The 21,601-nt window shown below is 45.0% G+C and overlaps 1 protein-coding gene across 4 annotated transcripts in view; it reads right to left on the bottom strand.

Moving 5' to 3' along the window:
• Nucleotides 1–21,601, bottom strand: part of cry3b (cryptochrome circadian regulator 3b) — a 45,283-nt gene that overhangs the window by 12,695 nt on the left and 10,987 nt on the right. For all 4 annotated transcript variants that reach the window (XM_088921103.1, XM_088921105.1, XM_088921102.1 and 1 more), the window contains 7 exons: nt 7,373–7,481; nt 6,689–6,831; nt 6,158–6,342; nt 5,669–5,757; nt 5,037–5,177; nt 3,856–4,167; nt 2,199–2,350 (listed from right to left, as the gene is read on the bottom strand). In XM_088921103.1, the coding sequence (XP_088777229.1) occupies nt 2,199–2,350; nt 3,856–4,167; nt 5,037–5,177; nt 5,669–5,757; nt 6,158–6,342; nt 6,689–6,831; nt 7,373–7,481 (1,131 nt within the window). The remainder of the gene's footprint in view (nt 1–2,198; nt 2,351–3,855; nt 4,168–5,036; nt 5,178–5,668; nt 5,758–6,157; nt 6,343–6,688; nt 6,832–7,372; nt 7,482–21,601) is intronic.

Genomic DNA, 21,601 nt, shown 5'->3' with positions numbered 1-21,601 from the left:
TTTGAAGACATGGCTCTCTGGTATCGACTCCCGCTGTCTGCACAAGAGAGAACAAGACACTCCTCCGACATGCCCACCTGCAGATCTATTCACTGCATGATGAACCGCGAAGCTCGCCAGCGCCCAACTGGAGGGACACCCTTCCCCAGGCTGCAGGTGACTTGCAGGTCGCAGGAGGTCTCGCGCAGAGATCTGTGAGAAGTCTGCCTGACCGATATCCATCTTTGCTAAATGGCCCTCAGCCCAACTGCTTTGGGAATCCTGGTCAGTCAGCTAGTGATGTGACCCAGGATCCAACCTGTGGCATCTGAACCCCAAGAACTCAACCTGCATTTCCAGGTGAGCACCTTTACTGGCTGGGCTACAGAAGCCATCCAAAATGGAAATACAAATCGGTCCTTATATGCCAATTATCCAAACTGTTCTTTGAAAATGAGTAAGTGTTGTCAATTAGCTTGGGCAGTTAACCTTTAAGCCTTCGTGGGCAAGAGGTCTATTGGGAAAGTTCTCCCAATAGAAAAAGTATGATTTCTGAAATCCTACAATTTACACAATAACAAGAATTCAGGCCATAAAGGGTTAAGGCTCCAAGTCAGCTCCTTAGATGCTTGAGATCCGATAATTCAGAAGCCTTGCCTACAGTCCTATTTTAAGTAATGTTTGCTACCTGAATAAAATCAAGGTTTAACAAGAAAAAAAAGTGTAAAGAGAAAAAGATGGTGATTTGACTAAGCCTGGCACCAGAGATTTCAGCTTGATTTGTGCTTCTTCACTCACTGAACAGTGGACTTGAGCTTTTTCTGTGGGTTCCTTTACGCAACACCACCGACTCTGTGTTTTGGTGTGTAGTTTCCGTGTGGTTGCACAGACTTCACACACACTTGTAAGACACACTGAGCTGCACTTACCTTGGTGCGACCTCCACTTACACTGTCCTCTCAGGCTCACAGGGGTTTGCGACATTCCCAGTGGCTCTGGCATGTTGCTCTTCCATGCCGAAGGAACAAGCCGCCGTTTCTCCGCTCTCAAAGCCAGAGTCTCGGGAAATGTCCTCCTAAAACCTGCTTAGAAATGCCCCTACTCCCTCACTGGAGCCGAAGGTCCTACTGCACCACAGCCACGACAGACTGCACTCGTATCATAAGTGACTCTGTAACGTGATCCAATGACGAAAACGATTCGTATGTTAGGAAACCTGGTGATCCCATACTGTTAACAAGAGTTCCCCAAACGAGTTTAAAGCCCGTGTCCGATTTGTAATGTAAACGAAATGACCCCCAACTTTTCTTAGTATGCAAGTGTTTCATATACAGAACTGACATTTAAGAGCATTAATCCTCACATTCCTCTGCTCAGAATAACCCCCTTCCTTAGAACTTTCTCCTCCAATACAAGCAACTTTCAGTGCACCGAACAACCTCTGTAGCTGCCACACGTTCACAAATATTTACAGCTACACGATTCGAAAATCTGTAGTCGTAACGCTCAGCTGCGTCCCGTACGATTAAATTCAGGTGGAACGCTACAAGACTTGCACCAGAAAAATGTGACAAATGAGTTTGTGTTACTAGTCTTTCCTGTTTTTCCCTCACAGCAGCTTGGACAAACACCTCTAGCCTAAATACACGGACAATGTGCTTCCACAAAAGCATGTCTTGGAAGATAAAGCAAATAGCGGACTAGCCCATTTTATTCAAACTGCAAACTGTTGCAAGCCGAGGAACTGGAAATGCTTGGAGCGTTCTAAAAAAATAAATTTCAAAAGACCCACACTGTGTCACCTATTACATCAAACAGGAAAAAATCTTGCAACTGAAACTGCCAGGAAGAGCACCTGTCCTTCACAGCCCTGAGGTAAAACGATCCCTTTTCTGAACCGGACACACACAGGACAGCTTAGCTGTTCAGCATGTCAGCACGTCGTTTACGGTAATTAAAACGGCTCGGTTCTCAGATGCAGGTAAGCGGAGTAGATTTTGTGTTTCTAGCGCAGGCTTGCGTGGTGCTTGTCGAGCTGCAGGAGCGTGTACAGTTGCCAACGTGTGGGTGGTCGGGTGGTGGTTTTTGGCGGTGGCGGTGGGGGGCTGGAGGTGCTGTTTGGATGCCCGAAGCCGAGTCCCGCGGCGGGTGGCGAGCAGCAGCAGTGCAGGTACAAGCAGGCGGGTGGACTCTGTATGTCTGAAGGGAAAGCAACCCACCTGATGTAGTCGCCGTTGGGGTCTGTCCTGCGCCCGAAGCCCACGGGACAGTAGCAGTGGAAAAACTGCTGGAAAAAGGAGCTGCACGACAGCCACATCCAGCTCCCAGCATTCACGCTCCAGTCTGCGTCCAGCAGCAACTCTTCGAACACCTGGGGGGGGGGGGGCAACATGGAGGAAACAGGGCTCACACAGAGGTCCCCAATACTGGAGCTACTGCCACAGCATGGGAGATGGGGTACCCTCGCCCTTCCATCACTCTCCTTCGCAAAGATCATCCATCTCTGGGCAGCATGGCCAGTAAAACACATTTCTCTCAAGGAGCTGCAGTCATGAAAGGGACACAGGTGACTTACTACAGTACTGGTATAAAGACTGTTGTTTTCCCAAACTAGGTGCATAAAACATGTGGCCCCAGCCTAATCCTGGGGTCTGCTATTCAAGGTCTAAATCACTCCTAAAAAGCTTCAGATGGATTGGAAAACCCTACATGCGCCTATCCACCTGCCCATCTTCTAACTGTTTCTTTCAATACAGGGTTGTGCCAGAGTTGGGGTCTATCCCAGCAAGCAATGGGCACAAGGCGGGGTACAACCTGGATGGGATGCCAGTCCATCACAGGTTAAACATGCAGGCACAGACACACAAACACAATCACATTAGGACCAATTTTCCCAGCAGCTAATTAGCCTACCAGTATGTTCTGGACTGAGGGAGTAAACCAGAGCACCCGGACGTCTCTCAACAGGGAGAATATACAAACTCCACACAGATAGCACCCTAGGTCTGGAATTGAACCTAGGGCCCAAGTGCCAAGAGGCAACAATTCTAACCACTGCACCACTGTGCCACCCCTACATGTGTCCAATTCAGGGTAAATTGGACTGAAAGTCCTTCTCCAGAGTTCTTGAGCTGGTAATTATTTTATAGAAATCATTCACTGTTTGCTGCCTAAAAAGGACTTTTACTTGTTGCACAGAAATATTCTAAGCGATGTATAACTTACTTCATCACCTGTACCTCAGGCTAAGGCAGTAGTGGACACAGACACAGCATAAGCTTTTTAATGTGAAAATGAAAGGTTTCCTCTCGATTTGAGCCTCGATTGAGGTTTCTATGAGACTTCTGAATGCTTAAGGTTTATGCAGGTCCTGACTGTATACCTTCTACGTATGAAACTAAGGAAACTTCACTGAGTGGAAATGAAGTTATTCGATTTTCATTATATACCCACTATATACTTATACCCACTTGGTTTAGAAACAGACGATTCTCGTACATTTCACTTGACAGCAGCGATTAATATGCAGTATGAGATAGACTTCACCCAGCCCACACATTGCACTCTGCAAAACCCAAAGTGCCTTACAGGTGTGTTCTTAAAAATGTGAGGAGCGGCACATACCTCCCTGACATCACCGCAAGCCTGCAGGTGCCTCAGTTGCAGGAGATGCCAAGATCGAAGGCCAAATGATGCCAATCAGAGCCCTAGCAGCGCACAGACACGTGTGCTGCCACGTGATGAAGTGGTCATGGTTGCCTTACTGGTCAAACTTTAAAAGAGACCTACAAAGCCTTGTGCCCCCCCCAAAGATCAGGACTAAGGTACCATACTGGTACCCCTATTTCCCATAACCCTCTGCAGTCCAGCCAGTACCTTCATGCCCTCCTCCCAGCTGATCCACAGGTCCCCCCGGGTCAGGAAGCAGGCCACCGCGTGCCGGGCCAGGTGGTGGATCCAGCCCTCCTGCCTGAGCTGGGTCATGATGGCGTCAATCCAGGGGAAACCGGTCTTGGCCTCGGCCCACTTGGCTAAAGCTTCGGGGTTGCGGTCCCAGGGGATGCGCACGCAGATGGGGTTGCCCTCCATCTTGTCGAAGCGCGGGTTGGTGGTAGCTGCCGTATAGAAGAACTCCCGCCACAGGAGCTGCCCGTACAGAGAGAGGGGTGGAGAGCTGTTCTTTTTCACCTGAGGGAGACAAGGGGAAAATGCGTAACCCATCCTTCTCTTCATTTTTAAAAATTAGGACAGTTCTTTTTAACTCTCAGGTCACCGTACCGACTCCTGCATCCCTGCAGGAAGAGCAAGGTAGGGCAGAGAAGCTCCTTTGACCTGCTCAGCCATCAAATCAGCTTATCAGCTTGCAACTTATAAGAAGGGCAGCACGGCATTCGCCAAGGTTGCCAGCAGGGGTCACTGTTTCAGTGGTAATACCGGTCAGCTAATTCCATGCCAACCTGTGTCTGCTCTTGAGCAACTCCGAATACAATCGCCCCAAAACCGACCACCCAGTAACGTGGCCTGCCAAACTAGTGATGCCCTGGTTACAGGTGTCTGACAGCAATTGGGGTGAGCATCTCTATTAGATGTCCAACACAGGGTGACCTCTCCCTTTCGATTTCTAATGTGGGTTGGGATTAACTAACCCAACCCACAAAACCTCAACGCCAAGTTCAGGCTGAATTGATCCAATGTGTTCACACTAAGATCAGCACAGCGTAAGCTTGAGCTGCTCTTCTTCTTGTTAAATTCTCTTGGCATCAATTACCTCTTTTGTTTAGAAAACGCACAGACGCCTAGAACCTATTTAAAAAGAGCAGTCCTACTACACAGCTTCTCTGTAGTTTGGCTTCTAGAAGATGCAAGTAGGCACAAGTATCTGAGAGTGTCAGAATCACGATCGCCTCCACGTAGCCACTCACTCAGGCCCTTCACATGCAGAAATGTTTCCATTTTACAGGACCAGGTGCATTAACAGACCAAACGCTCATCCCTTATTGACCACATCGCTCAAGAACAAGTCCTCCCTCACAATGACCACCTGGCCTCCCCCTTACCTTTCTATAGAGGTCTGTGAGTTTGAAGTAAAAGAGGCGGCAGGAGAGGCAGCCGAAACGCAGGTAAGGGCTGAGGCCGGTAGGGCTGGCCAGCAGGGAGTTGGCATTCATTCTCGGTCTTTCGAAGTTGGCAACCCAGGCCTGAAAGAGACAGCGGGAAGAGAGAAATGAATGTTATCACCGTGGGACACTTCCAGTGCAGATGTGAGACTCACGCTGAAAGAGCCAGAATGATAAAAAGAGAGCAAAAACATTGGGACTTGGCTAGATAAATGCCAATTCTTATAAAAAGGGTAGCATTGAGGTGTGGCTAGAGCTCTGGACACTGCTGCTGTAACCCTGAGCAAGGGACTTCACCCAGTACGATACCCAGCTCTACATATGGGTGCAAAATGAGTGGATGAAAGCATCACATTTTTCTGAAGATCCAGGGGAATCTTCTTCACTACCTAAACTGGCGCTCACATAGGAAATGGAGCTGAATGAACACTACGTCATTTTCCAGTTGTCTGCTAAATGTGTTTTGTGTCACAGTACTGATGTTTAACCACCAATCTCAGAAGTGCGCCTCCTGACAGTTCCCAAAAGAATGGACACTGTTTCGACAGGTCTCGGATTTGACCGACACTTACTTTCCTCTCCAGGTGTCTCTCTATCCGGGTCAAGGCCTCGGTCTCTCCTCCAGGCCACACGGCTGATGGCAGGCCTTCTGTGTCGAACCCTGAAGCACAAGACAATCAGAGAACCCCCCTGAAGCACCATACTCGCATAACCGAAAACTGTTCTCTATCCTTGTTAAGGAGAACAATCACACAGAAGGAAAAGAGTTCCCAAAGAAATCTAGCAAGCCAGATTTTCCACCTTGAAACAGATATTACACAGTACATGGACGTGCATGTTTTTCTACTGACTGTACCCAAGCCCATGAATGAGACCACTCTCTTACTGTAAGACAGGTTACATTCAATGATTTAAAAACTGTGTAATTATACATATAATTTACACGTTCACCCTCTTTAAAAGCAAACCTAAATAGTTCTAAGATCTAGCCAATATTTCAATAAATCAGTCCTTAAATGTTCAAGAGGGCTGTGTGAGTACCTTATTGGTTGACCCCTCACCTAGCTCCTCTAGCGAAGGCACCCCATATTTGTCTCCATGGTCGTCTGAGACTGGGGTGACGCACTTCCCCATGAAGACCTCTGAAAGGGGATCCACAGGCAGTTCGGGGGGGTCCATGCGGCTGATCAGGGTCTGGAAACGCTTGTACGTCAGTGGGGGCTGCCCCCCATTCAGCTCGATGATTCTGGAATGCAGAGTTAGATGGGCTGAATGCACAAGTATAGCACAACACAGCACAGAGGCCAAGCCAGACACAGCAGGCGTACAGCACGGTGCATCGGCCAAGCCAAGTTTACAGTCCCAAAAGTCAAGAAATAAATTAATAATAAATGAGTAATTAAGAACTATTGCTTGGGCAGGATCACCAGCTCAGCACTGACTTGACAACCTTCTCAACATTACAACTCTACCTCATTGTATGTTAACACTAACTGAAGCCTGGAACAGCACACTATCAGGAAAAAAGGATCCCAGCTATGGGGTTTGTGAACCCATCATCAACATAGACCTAGTCTGTGGGAGCATCTCACCTGTCCAGGTCGTACAGCGTGTGGGAGATCTTCACGATCACCTCCACCCCCGCCTCTGTCGCCAGCTTCTTAATGGCAGCATCACGCTCCTTGCCGAAGGGCTCAGAGTCGTACTCAAAGGTCAAGCGGGAGATTTTCCATTCCTGTCCATGAGGGAGAGGGCAGACAGGGATGTCAAGTCAGTCAATCCCAAAGTTGCCTTCAAACATTTGAGTCCGAACGATGGCTCCTAAGTAGCATCCCACTCATGAGCAAAACAAGTCTGGCAGCCTAGCAAATGAAGGGACTGCAGTAACAACCAACCTCCCACTAGAGGCCACCAAAATGCTTTTGACCATTGTAAATAGGCACACTGGGTGTTAATTTGTGAATTACTGGTAAAGTGTTTATTGGACATTCTCATTGGTTTAATTCATGATGTGCTGAGTATATAAAGGGCAATAGGATTTGATATTCCTCATTTCTCAGTTATAATTCTGTAAAAAAAAAGGGCTCAAACCATACCTTGAAATATTTTTAAAAAACTCAAAAGAATGAGGTTTTCTTTACTATCTTAGGGATGCTTGTAAAGCTCATGTCTGTGAAGCTTGCTGGCCCGTAACTGGAAGCAGAAAGCCTCCCTTTAACCAGACGCTCTTGGGCTGCTCCTTGCCCTGACATTGCTCGAGGGGCTGGGGACCTTGCCTTGAAGAGCCGGGGGAACACGTTGGCAGGCTGTCCCCGAATGACGAAGAGGCGCGAGTTGAGTTTTCGAAGGTTGGCATCAAGGTCTTCCAGGCACTGTAAGAGGAACCTGAAACGATAGCAGAAAAATGGCTTTAAATTACTTCACTTCCCCTTTGCTCTGTCCATTTCTGTGTCAAACACTTCCACCGGCTCACCACTGTGTTCACAGGATGCGACAGCTTTTACAAACGACACAGAAAGGCAATCTGGACGAGTTCACATGTAGAATAATAAATAAAGTTTACCAAATGCAGCCATCTGTACTAGGCACTGGCTTATTAACGAACCTGCCCTTCGTATAACATGAGATGGACTGAAGGGCCACGCAATGGGAGTCTTTGGTAAAAGCAGCAGCAGATAATTGGTCGAGGGTCCTCAGTATTGAGACAAGGGAACTCCTGAGTTTGCTTCCCGAGACAACAGCACAGACATCACTTGCTGAAGTGAGGAAAGTGAGTGCAAGGCTGATGTGAGAAAAGCAGCCTTTCTGGAAATACAATTTGGTCAGTTCTGTGGAACAGGAGCAGTATTAAAGAAACTAGGGAAAAAAAAATCTAATGAATTGTCAAATTCTCAGGTGGTGCAACAGTTGATGATACTCAAAAGAGTATTTTTCCTCCCCCCCCCCCCCAATTTAAAACTTTTGACAAAAGGCTTTCAGAATGAAAGCCTAAGAAGAGTCTCTCCCACACTGTGCTTCCTCCCACTGCCTGCTGCCGAGACGCAAAACAGGAACAACAATCCGAGCCGGAGGACGAGAGAGGGAAAACAACTCCCCCCCCCCGGCACGTGGGCGGCTGAAGTGCGTCGTGGGTGCGAGCGCAGGCGTTCTGCAAGGCTGAACTGGAGCTGTCATGTCTCCCGCCTCTCTGCACAGCTGGGTCTCTTTCAACTGGCTCCCAGTGAGATAGATGTGCGTCACTGGAACATTAATATTCACAGAGCCGAACGCACTCCTTCCATTCCTGCAGAGCTACCTTACAATCCTGCCATTTTTAGCCTGCATCTTTATTAAAAACAGGCAGCCAGTGACCGTCCAAATGCGATCTCTAATTGGTTCTCCGCGTCATACAGGGACCACAGGAAATTGCTTCCCTTCCGTTATTTACCACATTAATTCCTAAGACATAATGCTCTGAAACAGCACAGGCGCTCAAGTTTAAAACTTAAATGGCCAAGATATGAGGGATCTTTGCCCTTTCCCATTCAGAAATATACATATATGCATAAACACCCACTTGCTTGTGTTCAGATTCAGTACCATAAAAAATAGGGGACTGAATTTAAACTAAAAAAGCAGTCTGAAGATTTTCCCCAGAGTTCTATCAGGATTTCGTGCAGAACTTTTTTCAGGTGCTTCAAATAAACATGCTGCACTACCACCAGCAACCAGCAGAGGGAAGCCACACTACAGTACTACCAGCACCTGCATAAAAACATAACGTCTCACAACGGAGCCCTGCTTTTTTCCCCGAAGCATCCCATACGATCAAGCGCCAAACGTTTCATATTTAAAGCAATAATCTGTTGTTTACTCTCCCATCTATTTAATCTTCAGGTGTTTTTGTTCCTTTAAACAAACCCTGACCTTTCAGTAATAGATCCAAGACGAGGAAAGCGTTCTGACAATTAATTGAACAAAGCGTGGTGATGCAATCGGGCTGTTTGTCTCAGATTTAGGAATAAAAAGGCAGAGCAGCACAAGCACTGAAGAACCTTGGAAACCTTCCACTAAGTTAGTGTGTACAGCAGGTCTGAAATCAGCTCCTCTGCAGCATTTCATTCTCTACTTGCTCAAGGTGCCACATTCCCTGCCTTCGACCAGTGGATCCCTAGTGTCCAGTAACAAAGAGAAGCATAGTGAAGCACTTCGGTACCGCACTGGCTTGTGAACAATGATTTGCCTTTGAGCTGCCACATTGTGGCCACATCTGAAGCCATTTTGAGCTGGGTTACTCAACCGTCGGAGCAGGGGTGGGCGTGGAGGTTAGTGCTGCTGTCTTGCAGCTATAGGGTCTTGGGTTTGAGTCTGGACTGGGCCACCTCTGTGGAGTTCACATGTTATGCCCCACGTTTCTTCAGGTGCTTTGGTCTCCCCCAAAGCACTTTCAAAAGACCCTATTTCAAAGGTTAACTGGCATCTCAGACTTGTGCGTGTGTGCCCAGTAATGGACTGGCAGACCAGGTTGCAGCAACACGTAGCAGGAATAAGCCACTTTCTAGTAATGGATGGATGGGTAACCAATTCAACCGGCTCTTGGCCAGAGGGTGATATTGTAAACTGTCCTTCTAGAGCTTAGGAATCGCTGTATTACTGTAAGAATGCGGTAGCTTTGTGCATTATTGTGAACATGTTAGTCCCCTCCATTCCATCCTTTTGCACTTCTCCCTTTTTCACAGCTCACTTCTTTTACATATAAGTCGCATTGGATAACATATTTTTCAAAATATTAACAGCTGAAGTAATAATGTGATGCCATTACAAGCTTTTTGGAAAAAAATCTCAGGAGTGCTGTGAAGAATTGATGGCTAGCTAAAGCGCCCCCTACCGACACTGGGAAGCAATGACATGAAGGCCACATCTGGCTCAGATCTCAAAACGACAGCCACTGCTGCTGCACTCCAGACCTCAAGGTCTGTGGGAGTGGGTGAAGAGAGAGCAGCTTGGATGAATGGCCAGTGACGCCTCTTTCATGCCACGTCCCCCTAGTCTAGACAGCTACCTCCCAATCTCACTCCATTAACTGGAAATCCAGGACAACCGACTCATGAACACCATGGCAGTACAGACTACATGCAAGCAGTACGCTCTCAATGGATGGTGAAACTCCCATCCAGCTGTAATTGACTACAGAATACACTGCTTTGAGGCCAGAACGTGTCCGCAGGGACCTTCAATTGTGTTTTATCCATTTATTTTTGGAGCGGTGTTCAATCTTCCTTCACTAGCTCTGTCCAGTGCTCCAATAAAACCAGAGCACACAAGCTGTGCTCCTGGAACAGGAGGAGATCGCAATGCATCATCCAAAGGGATCGATTGAATTAAAGTCAATCCGATCTTAGCCACAGGAAAAAAAAAAAACAATGTGCCTGCAGTAGGCTCGTGTTGCAGGGTCTGCTCTGAAAGAACCTGCTCGAGTCTGGAAGGTGAACATTAACAGGATGGCCATCTGTATGTTCTGCCTCATCCTCACTTTGGAGAAAGATATTACAAGGTATGAAGTCAAGACTCTCACTACATTGCAGTTTGAGTCATTTAAGACTTGACATGTAGCAAGCTCTTATCCATGTTGACACTAGACACCGAACATCAAGCCCATCTGCTACTTAAACATAGATGTGTAGTGCTTTAACAATTCAGGTTGAACGAAATCCTGTAGTTTATAAAACCTGAAATGGATCATACTGGCATGGCAGCGGGAGCCTTATTTAATATCTCCAAAGCCTGTTTTATTTAGCTACAGGCCTACATCATAATCTACAGGTCAGCTGCCATCCTGAAAGCAGATCTCTAGATCTAAGCAAAGGTCGGCATTGACAATACCCTTAAAAGACACCTCCAAGGAAAAATCAGGTTGCTGCTGGGCCTGTATGTGACACTCTAACCTCTGTGGCACGCTGAAGTGCTGCACAAAAATACTGCTCTTAGTTTGAAGCCCTAAAAAAGGGTCTTGACTGTGGTAATTAAATTAGCAATGGCACTAGCTACAATAGTATAAATGCAGGCTGTATCAATCTGGTCTACCTTGACTGCTAGCAGTCTGTTGCTTCTCCACCTGATGTGCTGTGTTATGGGGCTCGCTAGGTATCCCCCACAGTGGGGTTGTACTTGAGTGTAATGTGCTTTGGGACTCCTCTAGGTAAAAAAACAATAAGGCTTCACTATACGGGCAAACTCTATTGTTAGCCTCAGAACTGCAGTGTTAGTTCCCCAGGGACTTGGAGTCGGAATTTTTAAATCACAGTTTAAAATATACTAGCTTATCTCAGAGGCTCATTGATCTCAAATGAGAGCAGCAGTCCCTTCAGCTGTACAGGATCCAGATTTTTTAAGCCAATCAAGTCTCTCGGAAAGCTCAACGTGTTGGGTTTAGCTCCCATTCACAAAATTGCAGACCATTCACAGGCCCATCTGCCTGGGGATGTATGCTAGCTATTTCTGTGCGGGTTAAACCCCCCACCTTCTGTTCACGGCAGAAGGCGGCTCACACAGTCCTGCAGAAAGATCAAAAACCAGAAAGCTGCCAGGCATCTCCTGGGGCTGAGACCGGTCATTCCCAGACACAGTCCCTACAAGCACTGTGTCACAGGGCACGTGTCCACTGGAGGCTGCTGAAGTGGGAGGGATGGCAAATGTCCAAGACCTGCAGGTGGAAATGGAACAACCGACGTGCCACAATCAGAACTGCAAACGCGCTTGTCCTTCTCCAGGAGGAGCAGGAAAATCCTTCGGGATACACCTGACCCCAGAAGAGCCTGCCTTACCCCCACTTTCTGACTTTGTATGCTCTTATGCCTCTACTTCCTGTCAAGCATCACTGAAACTACTTAGCACTGTGCGTCATCCCAGCACTTCATTAACGCTGCACCTCCCATTTACTGCCGTTTTCCTGCCCTCTTTCCAACATTATCAGAAGCAACTCAAAATCACATCCAGTCAAAACATCTGCCAGATGAATGAATGTAAATGTGTGAGCAAATGAAGACAACACTGTTACAGCACAGCCATCAGCAGCACAAGAACACTGTACTGGGAGAACAAAAATATGTACAAACAGCACAAATTCTCCAAATCAAACACAAGAGGATGGATTGTGAAGCACACATTCCAGAATCCTAACTCTTTTACTCTCAGAAAAGGAGTTTGTATTTTGTGGAGAACACAAGTTAGGATACTGGACACTTTTTTGAGTGTCTGCTTGCCGAGGGTGTATTTTGGAAAGAAAGTACACCAAGCAGAAATGCCACTACAAGCAGCCTTGAGTAAAGCATGTGTAAGAAATCTCACTTTTTCACAAGCACATCAGTCCTGTAAAAAAAAAAAAATAGAAAAAGAACATGCCCATATTCTGCTGGTGCAAGTTATACTCCTTGGCATTTCACACATGAGCAAAAGAATCATCCCAGAATATTATCTGGACATTTCCAGAATGCAAGTTAACACGTCACCACAGCCTTATGCTCTTCATACTGTATGTTTTGCAAAATCAGAAAAGTTTATTAGATGCCTCAGATTCTACAATGCTTGGTCTCAAACACAGGAGAAAGATACTGAAGGCACAATGGGGGTGGCTGGGTTTAAAAAAAAAGTTAAAAACATGCACTCCTAGTAGTGCATTTCATCTTGAAGAAAAACACTTCAACACTGGTAACGCAAAATGTCTGAAACAGTGGAGCTTGATTCATACCTCCCACCAGTACTCAACAGCTGTCAATACTCAGTACCTGTCAACAGACACCCACAAGACCAAAAAATGGAACTGGGCCCCCCTTACCAATTCCCAACGTCACTGCTGTACCAGGAAAGAGCTGTGAAGTCCTAAAAAATTCTCCATCAGCCTTTTTTTTGGATAACCTGTTTTTTTTTGTTTTTAACCATGAAGGGACCAAAGTTACTAAAGAAACTGGGGATAGCACGGTGTATACAGCGATTCTAACTGCTAGTCGTGGTCTCAGGTGGTCATTTGAATAGCGGTGTCATTTTAACCTGCTGTCTTCTCTAGTGACCCTGTCTTCCATTTTCAATGAATTTAGAAATGACCTGCTGCTCCTCTCACAGACAGAGCCACTGAGCTGGCAGAGCACAGAGTTCTGGTCATGACAGCATGCACAATGGAAAACTTATTTTAAGCTCATCCTGGGTGTGTATGTATATACACACACACACACAACCACACATTTTATATATAGGAAAAAAATAAGACACCAAGTGCGAAGCATGTATTAAGAATCAGTCCAAACGTCTATGATGCAGATGTTCAAATCCCAGATTTGTACAATACATCTAATTAACGTAGGTGGAAACAGGTGGCAAGGAAAATGAACTGCAAACAGAAATGCGGTTGTTCCAAAGAGAAACGGCACAGAAAACGAGCAAGTTTAAATGCCGTCAGGAACCCAGGAAACAGAAAGAAAACTGTGCTTTAGAAATAGTCGTATAATGTCAAATAATGCGTCGTCCTGCACTTCTTAATCTACTGAAGGAACCAAACTGTTTTCTGTGTCTCACTGCAGGGCCACAGTACTGGAGCCCAAGAACTGGGAAAGAAAACTCACACCTTAGTGATCAGTTAGTGATTTGATGTGGAGCTCAGGTGGAACACAAAGCTGAAGACGCTGCCCTTGAAGGACTGGACTGTCCATGCTGATCAGGGAGATCTGAAGGTCAATCAATGAAAGGGGGGGTATCAGACAGCAGTGGGCCTGAGCTGCATGCTGCTGACCCACAGTCTAGACTGCAATGCAAAGCCCCAGCAGGACACTATGAGCTTACAGGGTGATCAACCCCCTTCTCCCCGACCGCTGAGGGAAAGTGACAGACAGCCCTACTTTCTGATCGCGTGCTAGACCGTGACTCTCTGCCGCCACAAGCCCCGATTAATGAAAGATTTACAAAGCTGCCCGTGTTCCCAATCCTGGGACAAAGTCACCATGCATGCACACACACAAATGTTTTATTTCTGTGCTCATGTGGATCTCCCATTGACTCTTTTTTGATTTACTGCTCTATTCTACCAAATACCAAATGCTCAGGTACACTGAAATTTTAAAGGCACAGGTTAGTTTTAGATTTAGCAATTGGTCTTGTGCAGATTGTCTCACAGTGCCTCTTTCTCACTATCGGAATATCTACCCAAGACCTAGTAAGGAGTTGTAACTCACTATTTCATACTTCAAGACCAAAGTACAAAATTGAAACAAGATGTGTCGATTTGTAAAGATGATGTATAAAAAAGTCATTAACAGAGTAGGGATGCCCCTTTTTGTCAGTCTGGAGTTACTGTCTCCATGGGGACACTTTCTTAGACGATACCTGCACATGTGTGCACAATCATGTCTCTCGCTGACCTGCTAGAGACCCCTCCAGTTGTCACATGGAGCACAAGCACCCTCTTATCTAGGAATGAGCCCAACTTTAGAAACACCAGGCCGGTAAAGGTTAAAGGACACTCACAGCAGCCCTGAAAGTCTCTGGAGTTATAAGATTCATTTCCTCAGCATTCCTGCTAAGAAAACACATTTCAAAACATAATATTTTTAGCTTTTGCCACATCTTTTCAACTCACTGATATACTGCTATGATGCACAAGAGTTGCTGCTGTGCTCCAGTGTAAACATCCCGTGAATGAGAAGTCAGGCAAGCAAAAGATGATTGTTCCTACTCCCCCAGAACTCTTGACACACCCCTGGGAAAACAAGGTTGGTCCTGTTTTGCCTACCTGAGTGCAATTCAATTTTTCCTTGAGTGTTCACAAAAGAAAGAATGCAAAGTGCAGCCAGCAAGAGCACATCGCAAGGCTACATTACTTCACTTGTCAAGGAGTTTGTTAAGAACATGACTCTGCCTGAGTCTTTCTTGAGGGGAGGCTCTCTGAACATTTAATGGCATCTAAATACAGAAGGGACTTCAGAAGAAAAATGTACTATTTTGCCATGATGGCTGCTGGAAGCAGTGGGTGATAGCTGTTTAGAGACTCTGGACCTCCCACTGGAAGGTCGTGGGTTCGAATTCTGGGCAGTATGTTGCTGGTGTGCACTCACTCCGATGTCTCCAGAAAAACACCAACCTGTACAATCGGGGAACAATGTTAAGCTGTTTTGGGTAAAATAAGTAAAAAAACCAGACCATTTTTGCAAGAGTATCTTCATTAATTACTGCTAATTGCAACTGTTTTGCATGGAAGCCTCTTTCAGTATGTATGCTAATTTTCTGAAAATTAATTTGCCCTGCATGTCTGTAAAAAACAGACTTTGAAACATTGGTCCCAGGAAAAAAGCATACACTGGAAAGAAAATTAATATTTTAATATAAAATTAATATTAATTTTTTGCCCAAACTGCAGGAGTGGCGTTTTGCTTGGGATTACTTAATTTGAAGGTGCTGTCCAGGTGTACATGATTTAAACTGCAGCTGTGCAGTCACACTGCTGCAGATACAACAGCGTTCTGGGATAAACTGTCAGAAGCAATTTCACCCACAATTCAGTAAAAGGGACAGACAGCTGGGGATGGTCATTAGTCCTGGGGAAAGGGTGTGGTAGGTAACCAGCGATGTACTTGGGGAAAAAAAATAATCAAGGGAACAGCAGGCCCTCTGGGGGAAAACAACAACAATGTAGAATAAAAAAAGTGTTTATCCTACAGGTGTTAGGACAACCTCTAGCTGCAAGCTTTTAACTGGGAATCAGGATAGGCCAGGATATTCAAAGGCTAAACAAAAGATATCTTAAGAAGCAGACAACAGAGGGGCTAATTAAGGCCAAAGGATGTAGCCTGTCCTGTTTGCCTCTCGCCGAAGTGTTAGGAATATACTGTATGCTCCTGTGAACCAGACTGTTCAGGACATTCCTTCAAAGGCAATCCTAAGAACATTAGTCACGTTTCTGGGACTAGAGCCAACAATAGCTCACCCCTTATATAACAGGCCTGTCCTAGATAGCACTGCGCAGGTGCAGCCTCAGACTGGAGCAAAATTAGCCCAGTAACCTCATTTCAGCCTCTCAATGGGGAGCCTGCAACCCAGTAAGAAAATAGAGAAAATAGCAGTGTCCCAAAACAACAAAGGAAATTACACACACTCCCGGCAAAACAGCCTTGTCTGAACCGTGTGAGAGACTGGAAAAAAGGGCAAAGATTTAAGCACAGAACTGGAAACAGACACAAAGAAAAAAAATCAGACATTCCAACCACATTACACCATACTGGAGTTTGGCAGTGGTTGAGGTGACTCCCCACCCCCAAACACTGTGTGATCACATTTCACCTCAGACATCAAGCTTTCAAATCGCAAAGAAAATAGGTGGTCCATTAAAATCTCATAGAAATACAACATTGCACAGTGATGTTTTTGGCATCATCTTCATTAACAGATAAGTCAGTCATTAATAATACAGGGTCATTGACTTTGTTGCATAAGCACTAAATGACCTCATTAGTAAGAGTTCATCTGTGGCCAGTTAGGAGGTGTTTTAACCTGTTCAATTTCTTTCCCCAGACTTGACAAATGCAGACGGGAACTGATGTGTCCCATTTCTCAAAAGAGTGCCTGTGTGCCATCAGTATGCTGGAGGTTGACACCTCAGGTGGACAAAACTCATCTCTTTAGTGCTGAATCAAGGTTATGTGTAGACCACCCTGACTGTGCGACTTGCACATACTTAATGGTGCACTAATTGGCTTTTGAAAACAACATTTGACCTCATCAATCCCATTTACTGCTTCCTCCTAGACTATTTGCTTCCCTGAATAGTCCAGTCCGTCTCTCGTTTCCCATCATGAAAGGACTAAATAATTCAGGAAAGGGAGTGGTGCTGTTAGAGTAGACCATTTCTTTACCCACATCCAAACAGCAGGTTGCCTGGCAACCTTTGAGGAAAACACTGGGAGTTGGCTACTGCCAGCAAAATGGGAAAAGAATGGGTATTAAATGTCAGACTTAAAAAAAAAACTAATGCTGCATATTTCTCAACTGTGCAAAGCACTGAACTTGACAATTTAATCTCAGTTATCAACCAACTGCATCCAACCATTTCCTTCAGTGAAACACAAAAAAACAGTTTGCAGACCCTTCCAAAATTGGATTCTTTGAGGTTTTAAACTTTCAACTTTTTTTTTTTACTCTACAAAATTTGCTTGAAGTATTTCTAATTCTTTTTAACTAATTGTTACTGAACTTTCACAATACATACGGGGCAGTCCGTCAGGTTTTGACCCGTTTATGCATGTGATTCTTATATGGCTGATCCAATATAGACGTAAAAACCCTTAAATTAAAGCTAACATTCTGCACTTTAACCTCATAGCCATTGTTTCATTTCAAACCCAAAGTGCTGGAGTACAGAGACAAAACAACAAAAATTGTGTCACCATCCAAATACTTATGGACTGCTCTGTATATTCCATAAATACAAAGCAAGTCATAAACAAGGGGGTAGGGGCGGGGCCTGAGTGGAGTCCAAAAAGAATAAAACTGGAAAACCCAGGGCACAAGTATGTTACCCTTAGATTGTACTCATGATGCCTACCGTCATTGTGGAAAATACCAAAGGAGGGCGTGAACATTTCTTATATCCCAAGACAAACAGGTCCAAAGCGCACAGGTGAGTAAGCAATATTCACACATTCAGTTTGTCAATTTTTTGGAGGCGTACAGGACTATTGAGAAAGCATTAACTTTCCTTCCAGTGTCCAGGAAGTCAAAAACAATTGGGCCCACCTGAAGAGAAGACAGTCCTGGTTACAGGCACAGAAAAGAAACAGTCTCATTCACTTCACTAACCCTCACTCAAAATAATCAAGCACTCCTAATGAAGTTCAGCCAGGCTAACAGTGTCCTGAGGGGCCAGCCCTTCCAACAGCCACATCCCATGGGCTGCTGCTGCTGCAGGGCCGCCTGGAGCTCATTGGAACCAGCGCTGTTAAACCAGTTCATAGTAGGGCTGGGCGATATGGCCTGAAACTGATATCATAGTATAATTTTAATTTTGGACGGTAACGATATACATCATGATATAGAATTTTTTCTCATAATTTCAAAATAACATGCTTTAAAAGGAGTACAAGACTTCAATAGTAAGTTTTTTATTGCCTGGAGTTAACTATTAGGTTATTATTAACTGTTGGTTAGCTACTGTGTGTAAACTTGAACATGAATTAAATAAGTAAATATGTAATACTTCAAATACAAAATCTGTAATACTTCTTAAAACAAATTAAAATTACAAAAATAAGTTTAAAAAATACTCAAGCATTAAAGTAATAACTCCTCAAGTATTGAAACAGTGTAAAAATTGGAAAAAGAGTTGTACGTCAGGTTACAGATTACGTGCCAGAAAGACCAGCTTGTCAACAGTGTCTGGCTTGAGTGCAGATCTGTGACGGGTCACAATGTTGCCACCAGTGCTGAATGCCCTCTCAGAAGGTGCACTGGGGGCAGGTATGCAGAGGTATTTCTTGGCCAATTTGGACACTCTTGGAAAATTGGCTTCATGCAGCCTCCACCACTCCAGTGGATCTGTCTCGCAGACCACCTCGGGTGTCTGCAGGTAGCTCCTCAGCTCCATTTCAACTGTATCTCTGTCAGAAGAGGCAGATGGCCCTGACCCTGGGACATTTCGTTTTGAGAAGTAGCTGCTCAGACTCTTCTTTCCTTTCTTTGCCAGTACTACCTCTGGTTCAGCTGTAGCAGCTTCTCCCACAGCAGCTGGTGGGGTAGACACTTCCCATCTTGCCAATGCTGCCTTTCTCCATTTCTCCACTTACTGGCGTTTTGCAGACGGGCACAATGAACACGTGAGTTTGTTTTCACAGAAAAGGGAAGAGGACGCCCGCGTGTTTTTATTGGCCGCAATGACCTCAGATAATAAACCGGACATCGGAACCACTGAAGATCAATAATTCTGAACCTATCAGATTTCCAAATATCAGCAAGATGAACATTTTCAGAATGATATAATCGGGGTAAAATACGGCAGAATTTTAAACTATGACGGGTCAATAGTAAACATTTCCAAACCCTGTTTTGCGACAATGCTGGCAGTGCAATCTATAACATCAAAATCCATTCTCTACCGGTATAAATGGTAAAGCCACATCCATATTGTGGCACATCTTTACCAGTTATACCACTCACCCCTAGTTCATAGTTGATTAATAGAATGAGATTGGCTTTAACTGGGAGATGGTGGGGGCTGAAATGATCTGACAGTCGTGAGTCTCCTTTGAATGTTTTTGTCAGTGTGGGAGATTGTGTTTAACGATTTCAAGGAAAGAAGGAAGACTCGCTCCTTTAATGCAGGGGAACAGGGGTATGAACTTACTGGCTGGGTCATTTGGAAGCCGGTCTGGGGCTCCTATGAGAGTCAGAAAGATTAAGGATTTACAGGGGGATCTGCAAAACATGTTTGATCAGAGTAGAATGTGCTCTCAATTTGCTGTAAAGTAAAGTACTAACATTTAGAATACATCCATTCAATCAAGGCCAAGAAGATACAGGCTTGGAAAACAAAAAAGCATTCAATTTAGTGTTGATGGGAATGCACCTGGAGAATTAAAAAACGGACGCGTTTTGTACCAAGCGCATTGCTTTGACAACTGTTGTGTGAACTCTGAGAATTAACCTTGATCAGATCACATTATAAAACCTGTTCCAAGAAAGAATGTGCGTCAGCTCTGGCAAAATAATAATGCTGATAAAAGAAAGCACGCTTGCCTTTTCCTGGACACCAGTGCAGAACGTCATGGCTGACACAGAGTACAAGGCTGGTGGCATCAAAGGTTAATCTGTGTTTAATACTTGCAAGGAGTGAAGAATATTCTTCAGGCAACAGCACACTATAAATTACCTTATTACAGCGACACAGGACAATAAAAACAAAAACAAAAAGAATGAGCAAATGCGCCAACAAGCTGTAAGGGGAAGAAACAGACTGCATTTTTTTCTGAATGACAATTATCACTTGGAACTTCAGTTGTTGAAATGACAGTTTGCTTTCCATTTCCAAAAACACTGAAAAATGAGTGTTGGCCTTCACTAAGGGCTTAAGAGCAAAATTACCTATAGCCCTTTAAAGGAAAGCTCTCTTAACATTTCAGTTAAGTTTGATACCAACACGGGTTCATTCTGGGATTTGTTTGTTTATGTTTCATTGACCACACAGTTATCAAGACTAATGTTCTTTTGACCTTTAGTTTTTTTTTTAAGTTGTATCCTCACATTGACATCAATTACCACCTGTGTCAGGCAATACTATGCTGTGGAGGTTCGAACTGCAGCCTTGTAGCTCCAGGGCCCAATTCTGGCTGGAGGGGTCCCTTCTGTGGGGAGTCTCCATGCTCTCTCCAGGTTCAGAGAACATACTGGTTCTGAGGCCCTTCTGCTTTTATGCTCTGCTTGCAGTACGTCTTATACAATATGGGACTCCACAGCATGTTTCTCACTGAAGCGAACAGGAAAGTCAGAAGTGGTGCCCCAATACAATAGTAACTGAAAAATAAGATCTCTGACGGAGCTCAAAGAGCCACGTGCATAAAGAGAGAACTCTTTTTGAGTACTTCGCAACTGCACGTGCGGCAAGCCTGGTTTTTGAGGCGAGTGTGGTTTAGCACGCAAGCTCTTGGCTTGGAAACTGCTCGGAAAAGTGGCAGAGGGAGTGGCGCTGGAGTGCCCCTCAGCACACTGCACTCACAGGGCGCGCTCAAGGCCTGGCCTTCCTGCAGCAGCAGCACCTGCGACCCTAGTTCCAGGCGTGGCGTTAAGCAAACACTCTTTGCATGCCTGCTTTGCATACTAGCACGCCAGGGACTCTGGGCTTTATCCACCCTGTGCCCAAGCAAGGCCCACTTCCCTGGTATGATTCATGCCAAGAAACGAGCCCAATATGGTGGCCGTTGCAGAGAACTGGATGTTGTGAAAGAGTTTCTCCGCATGCTTTTGTTTCTAAATGCCCTTCTCTCACCAGGGAGACAAACGACAGACCTGAGCCAAGAAATCATTAAGAAGCCCCACAACACAGAAGGGCACGAGCAGCGGACATACACTTAAGACGAGTGTACTTCTTTTTTCTGGATTGAACTACACAGGAAAGAAAAAAAATAATGGCTAACATATTTTAATTCGGAATTGGAAAGCTAGTTATAGTGCTGGTTGTTTTAGTGTAGCAATACAGGCCTAGAAAACAGTGTAGGTTTAAGAAATGGAAAAAAAAGAAGAAAAAAACCTCAACATTACCACAAAAGCAAAAATGAAAACCACGCCTTCAGACACTTGGCTACTGAAACACTAGTACTTCTTGATGCGAATCCCAGTGTCACTACTAGGGAGAGAGAGAAAAGGAGGAATTTGAAATAAATACATTGAAATAGGAGAGAGAGGAAGAAGTTGGATGTTTTGATTTTTTCCCCCTCTCCCAAAAAGCAAACTTTTCTGTTTTTAGTAAGTAACTGGGACTTGATTCACAGCTCGGGTTC

Source organism: Atractosteus spatula, chromosome 7 (genome assembly GCF_055471065.1).
Source record: "Atractosteus spatula isolate fAtrSpa1 chromosome 7, fAtrSpa1.hap1, whole genome shotgun sequence".
NCBI classification, from domain to species: Eukaryota; Metazoa; Chordata; class Actinopteri; order Semionotiformes; family Lepisosteidae; genus Atractosteus; species Atractosteus spatula.
This window is presented reverse-complemented; position numbering and strand designations above follow the sequence as displayed.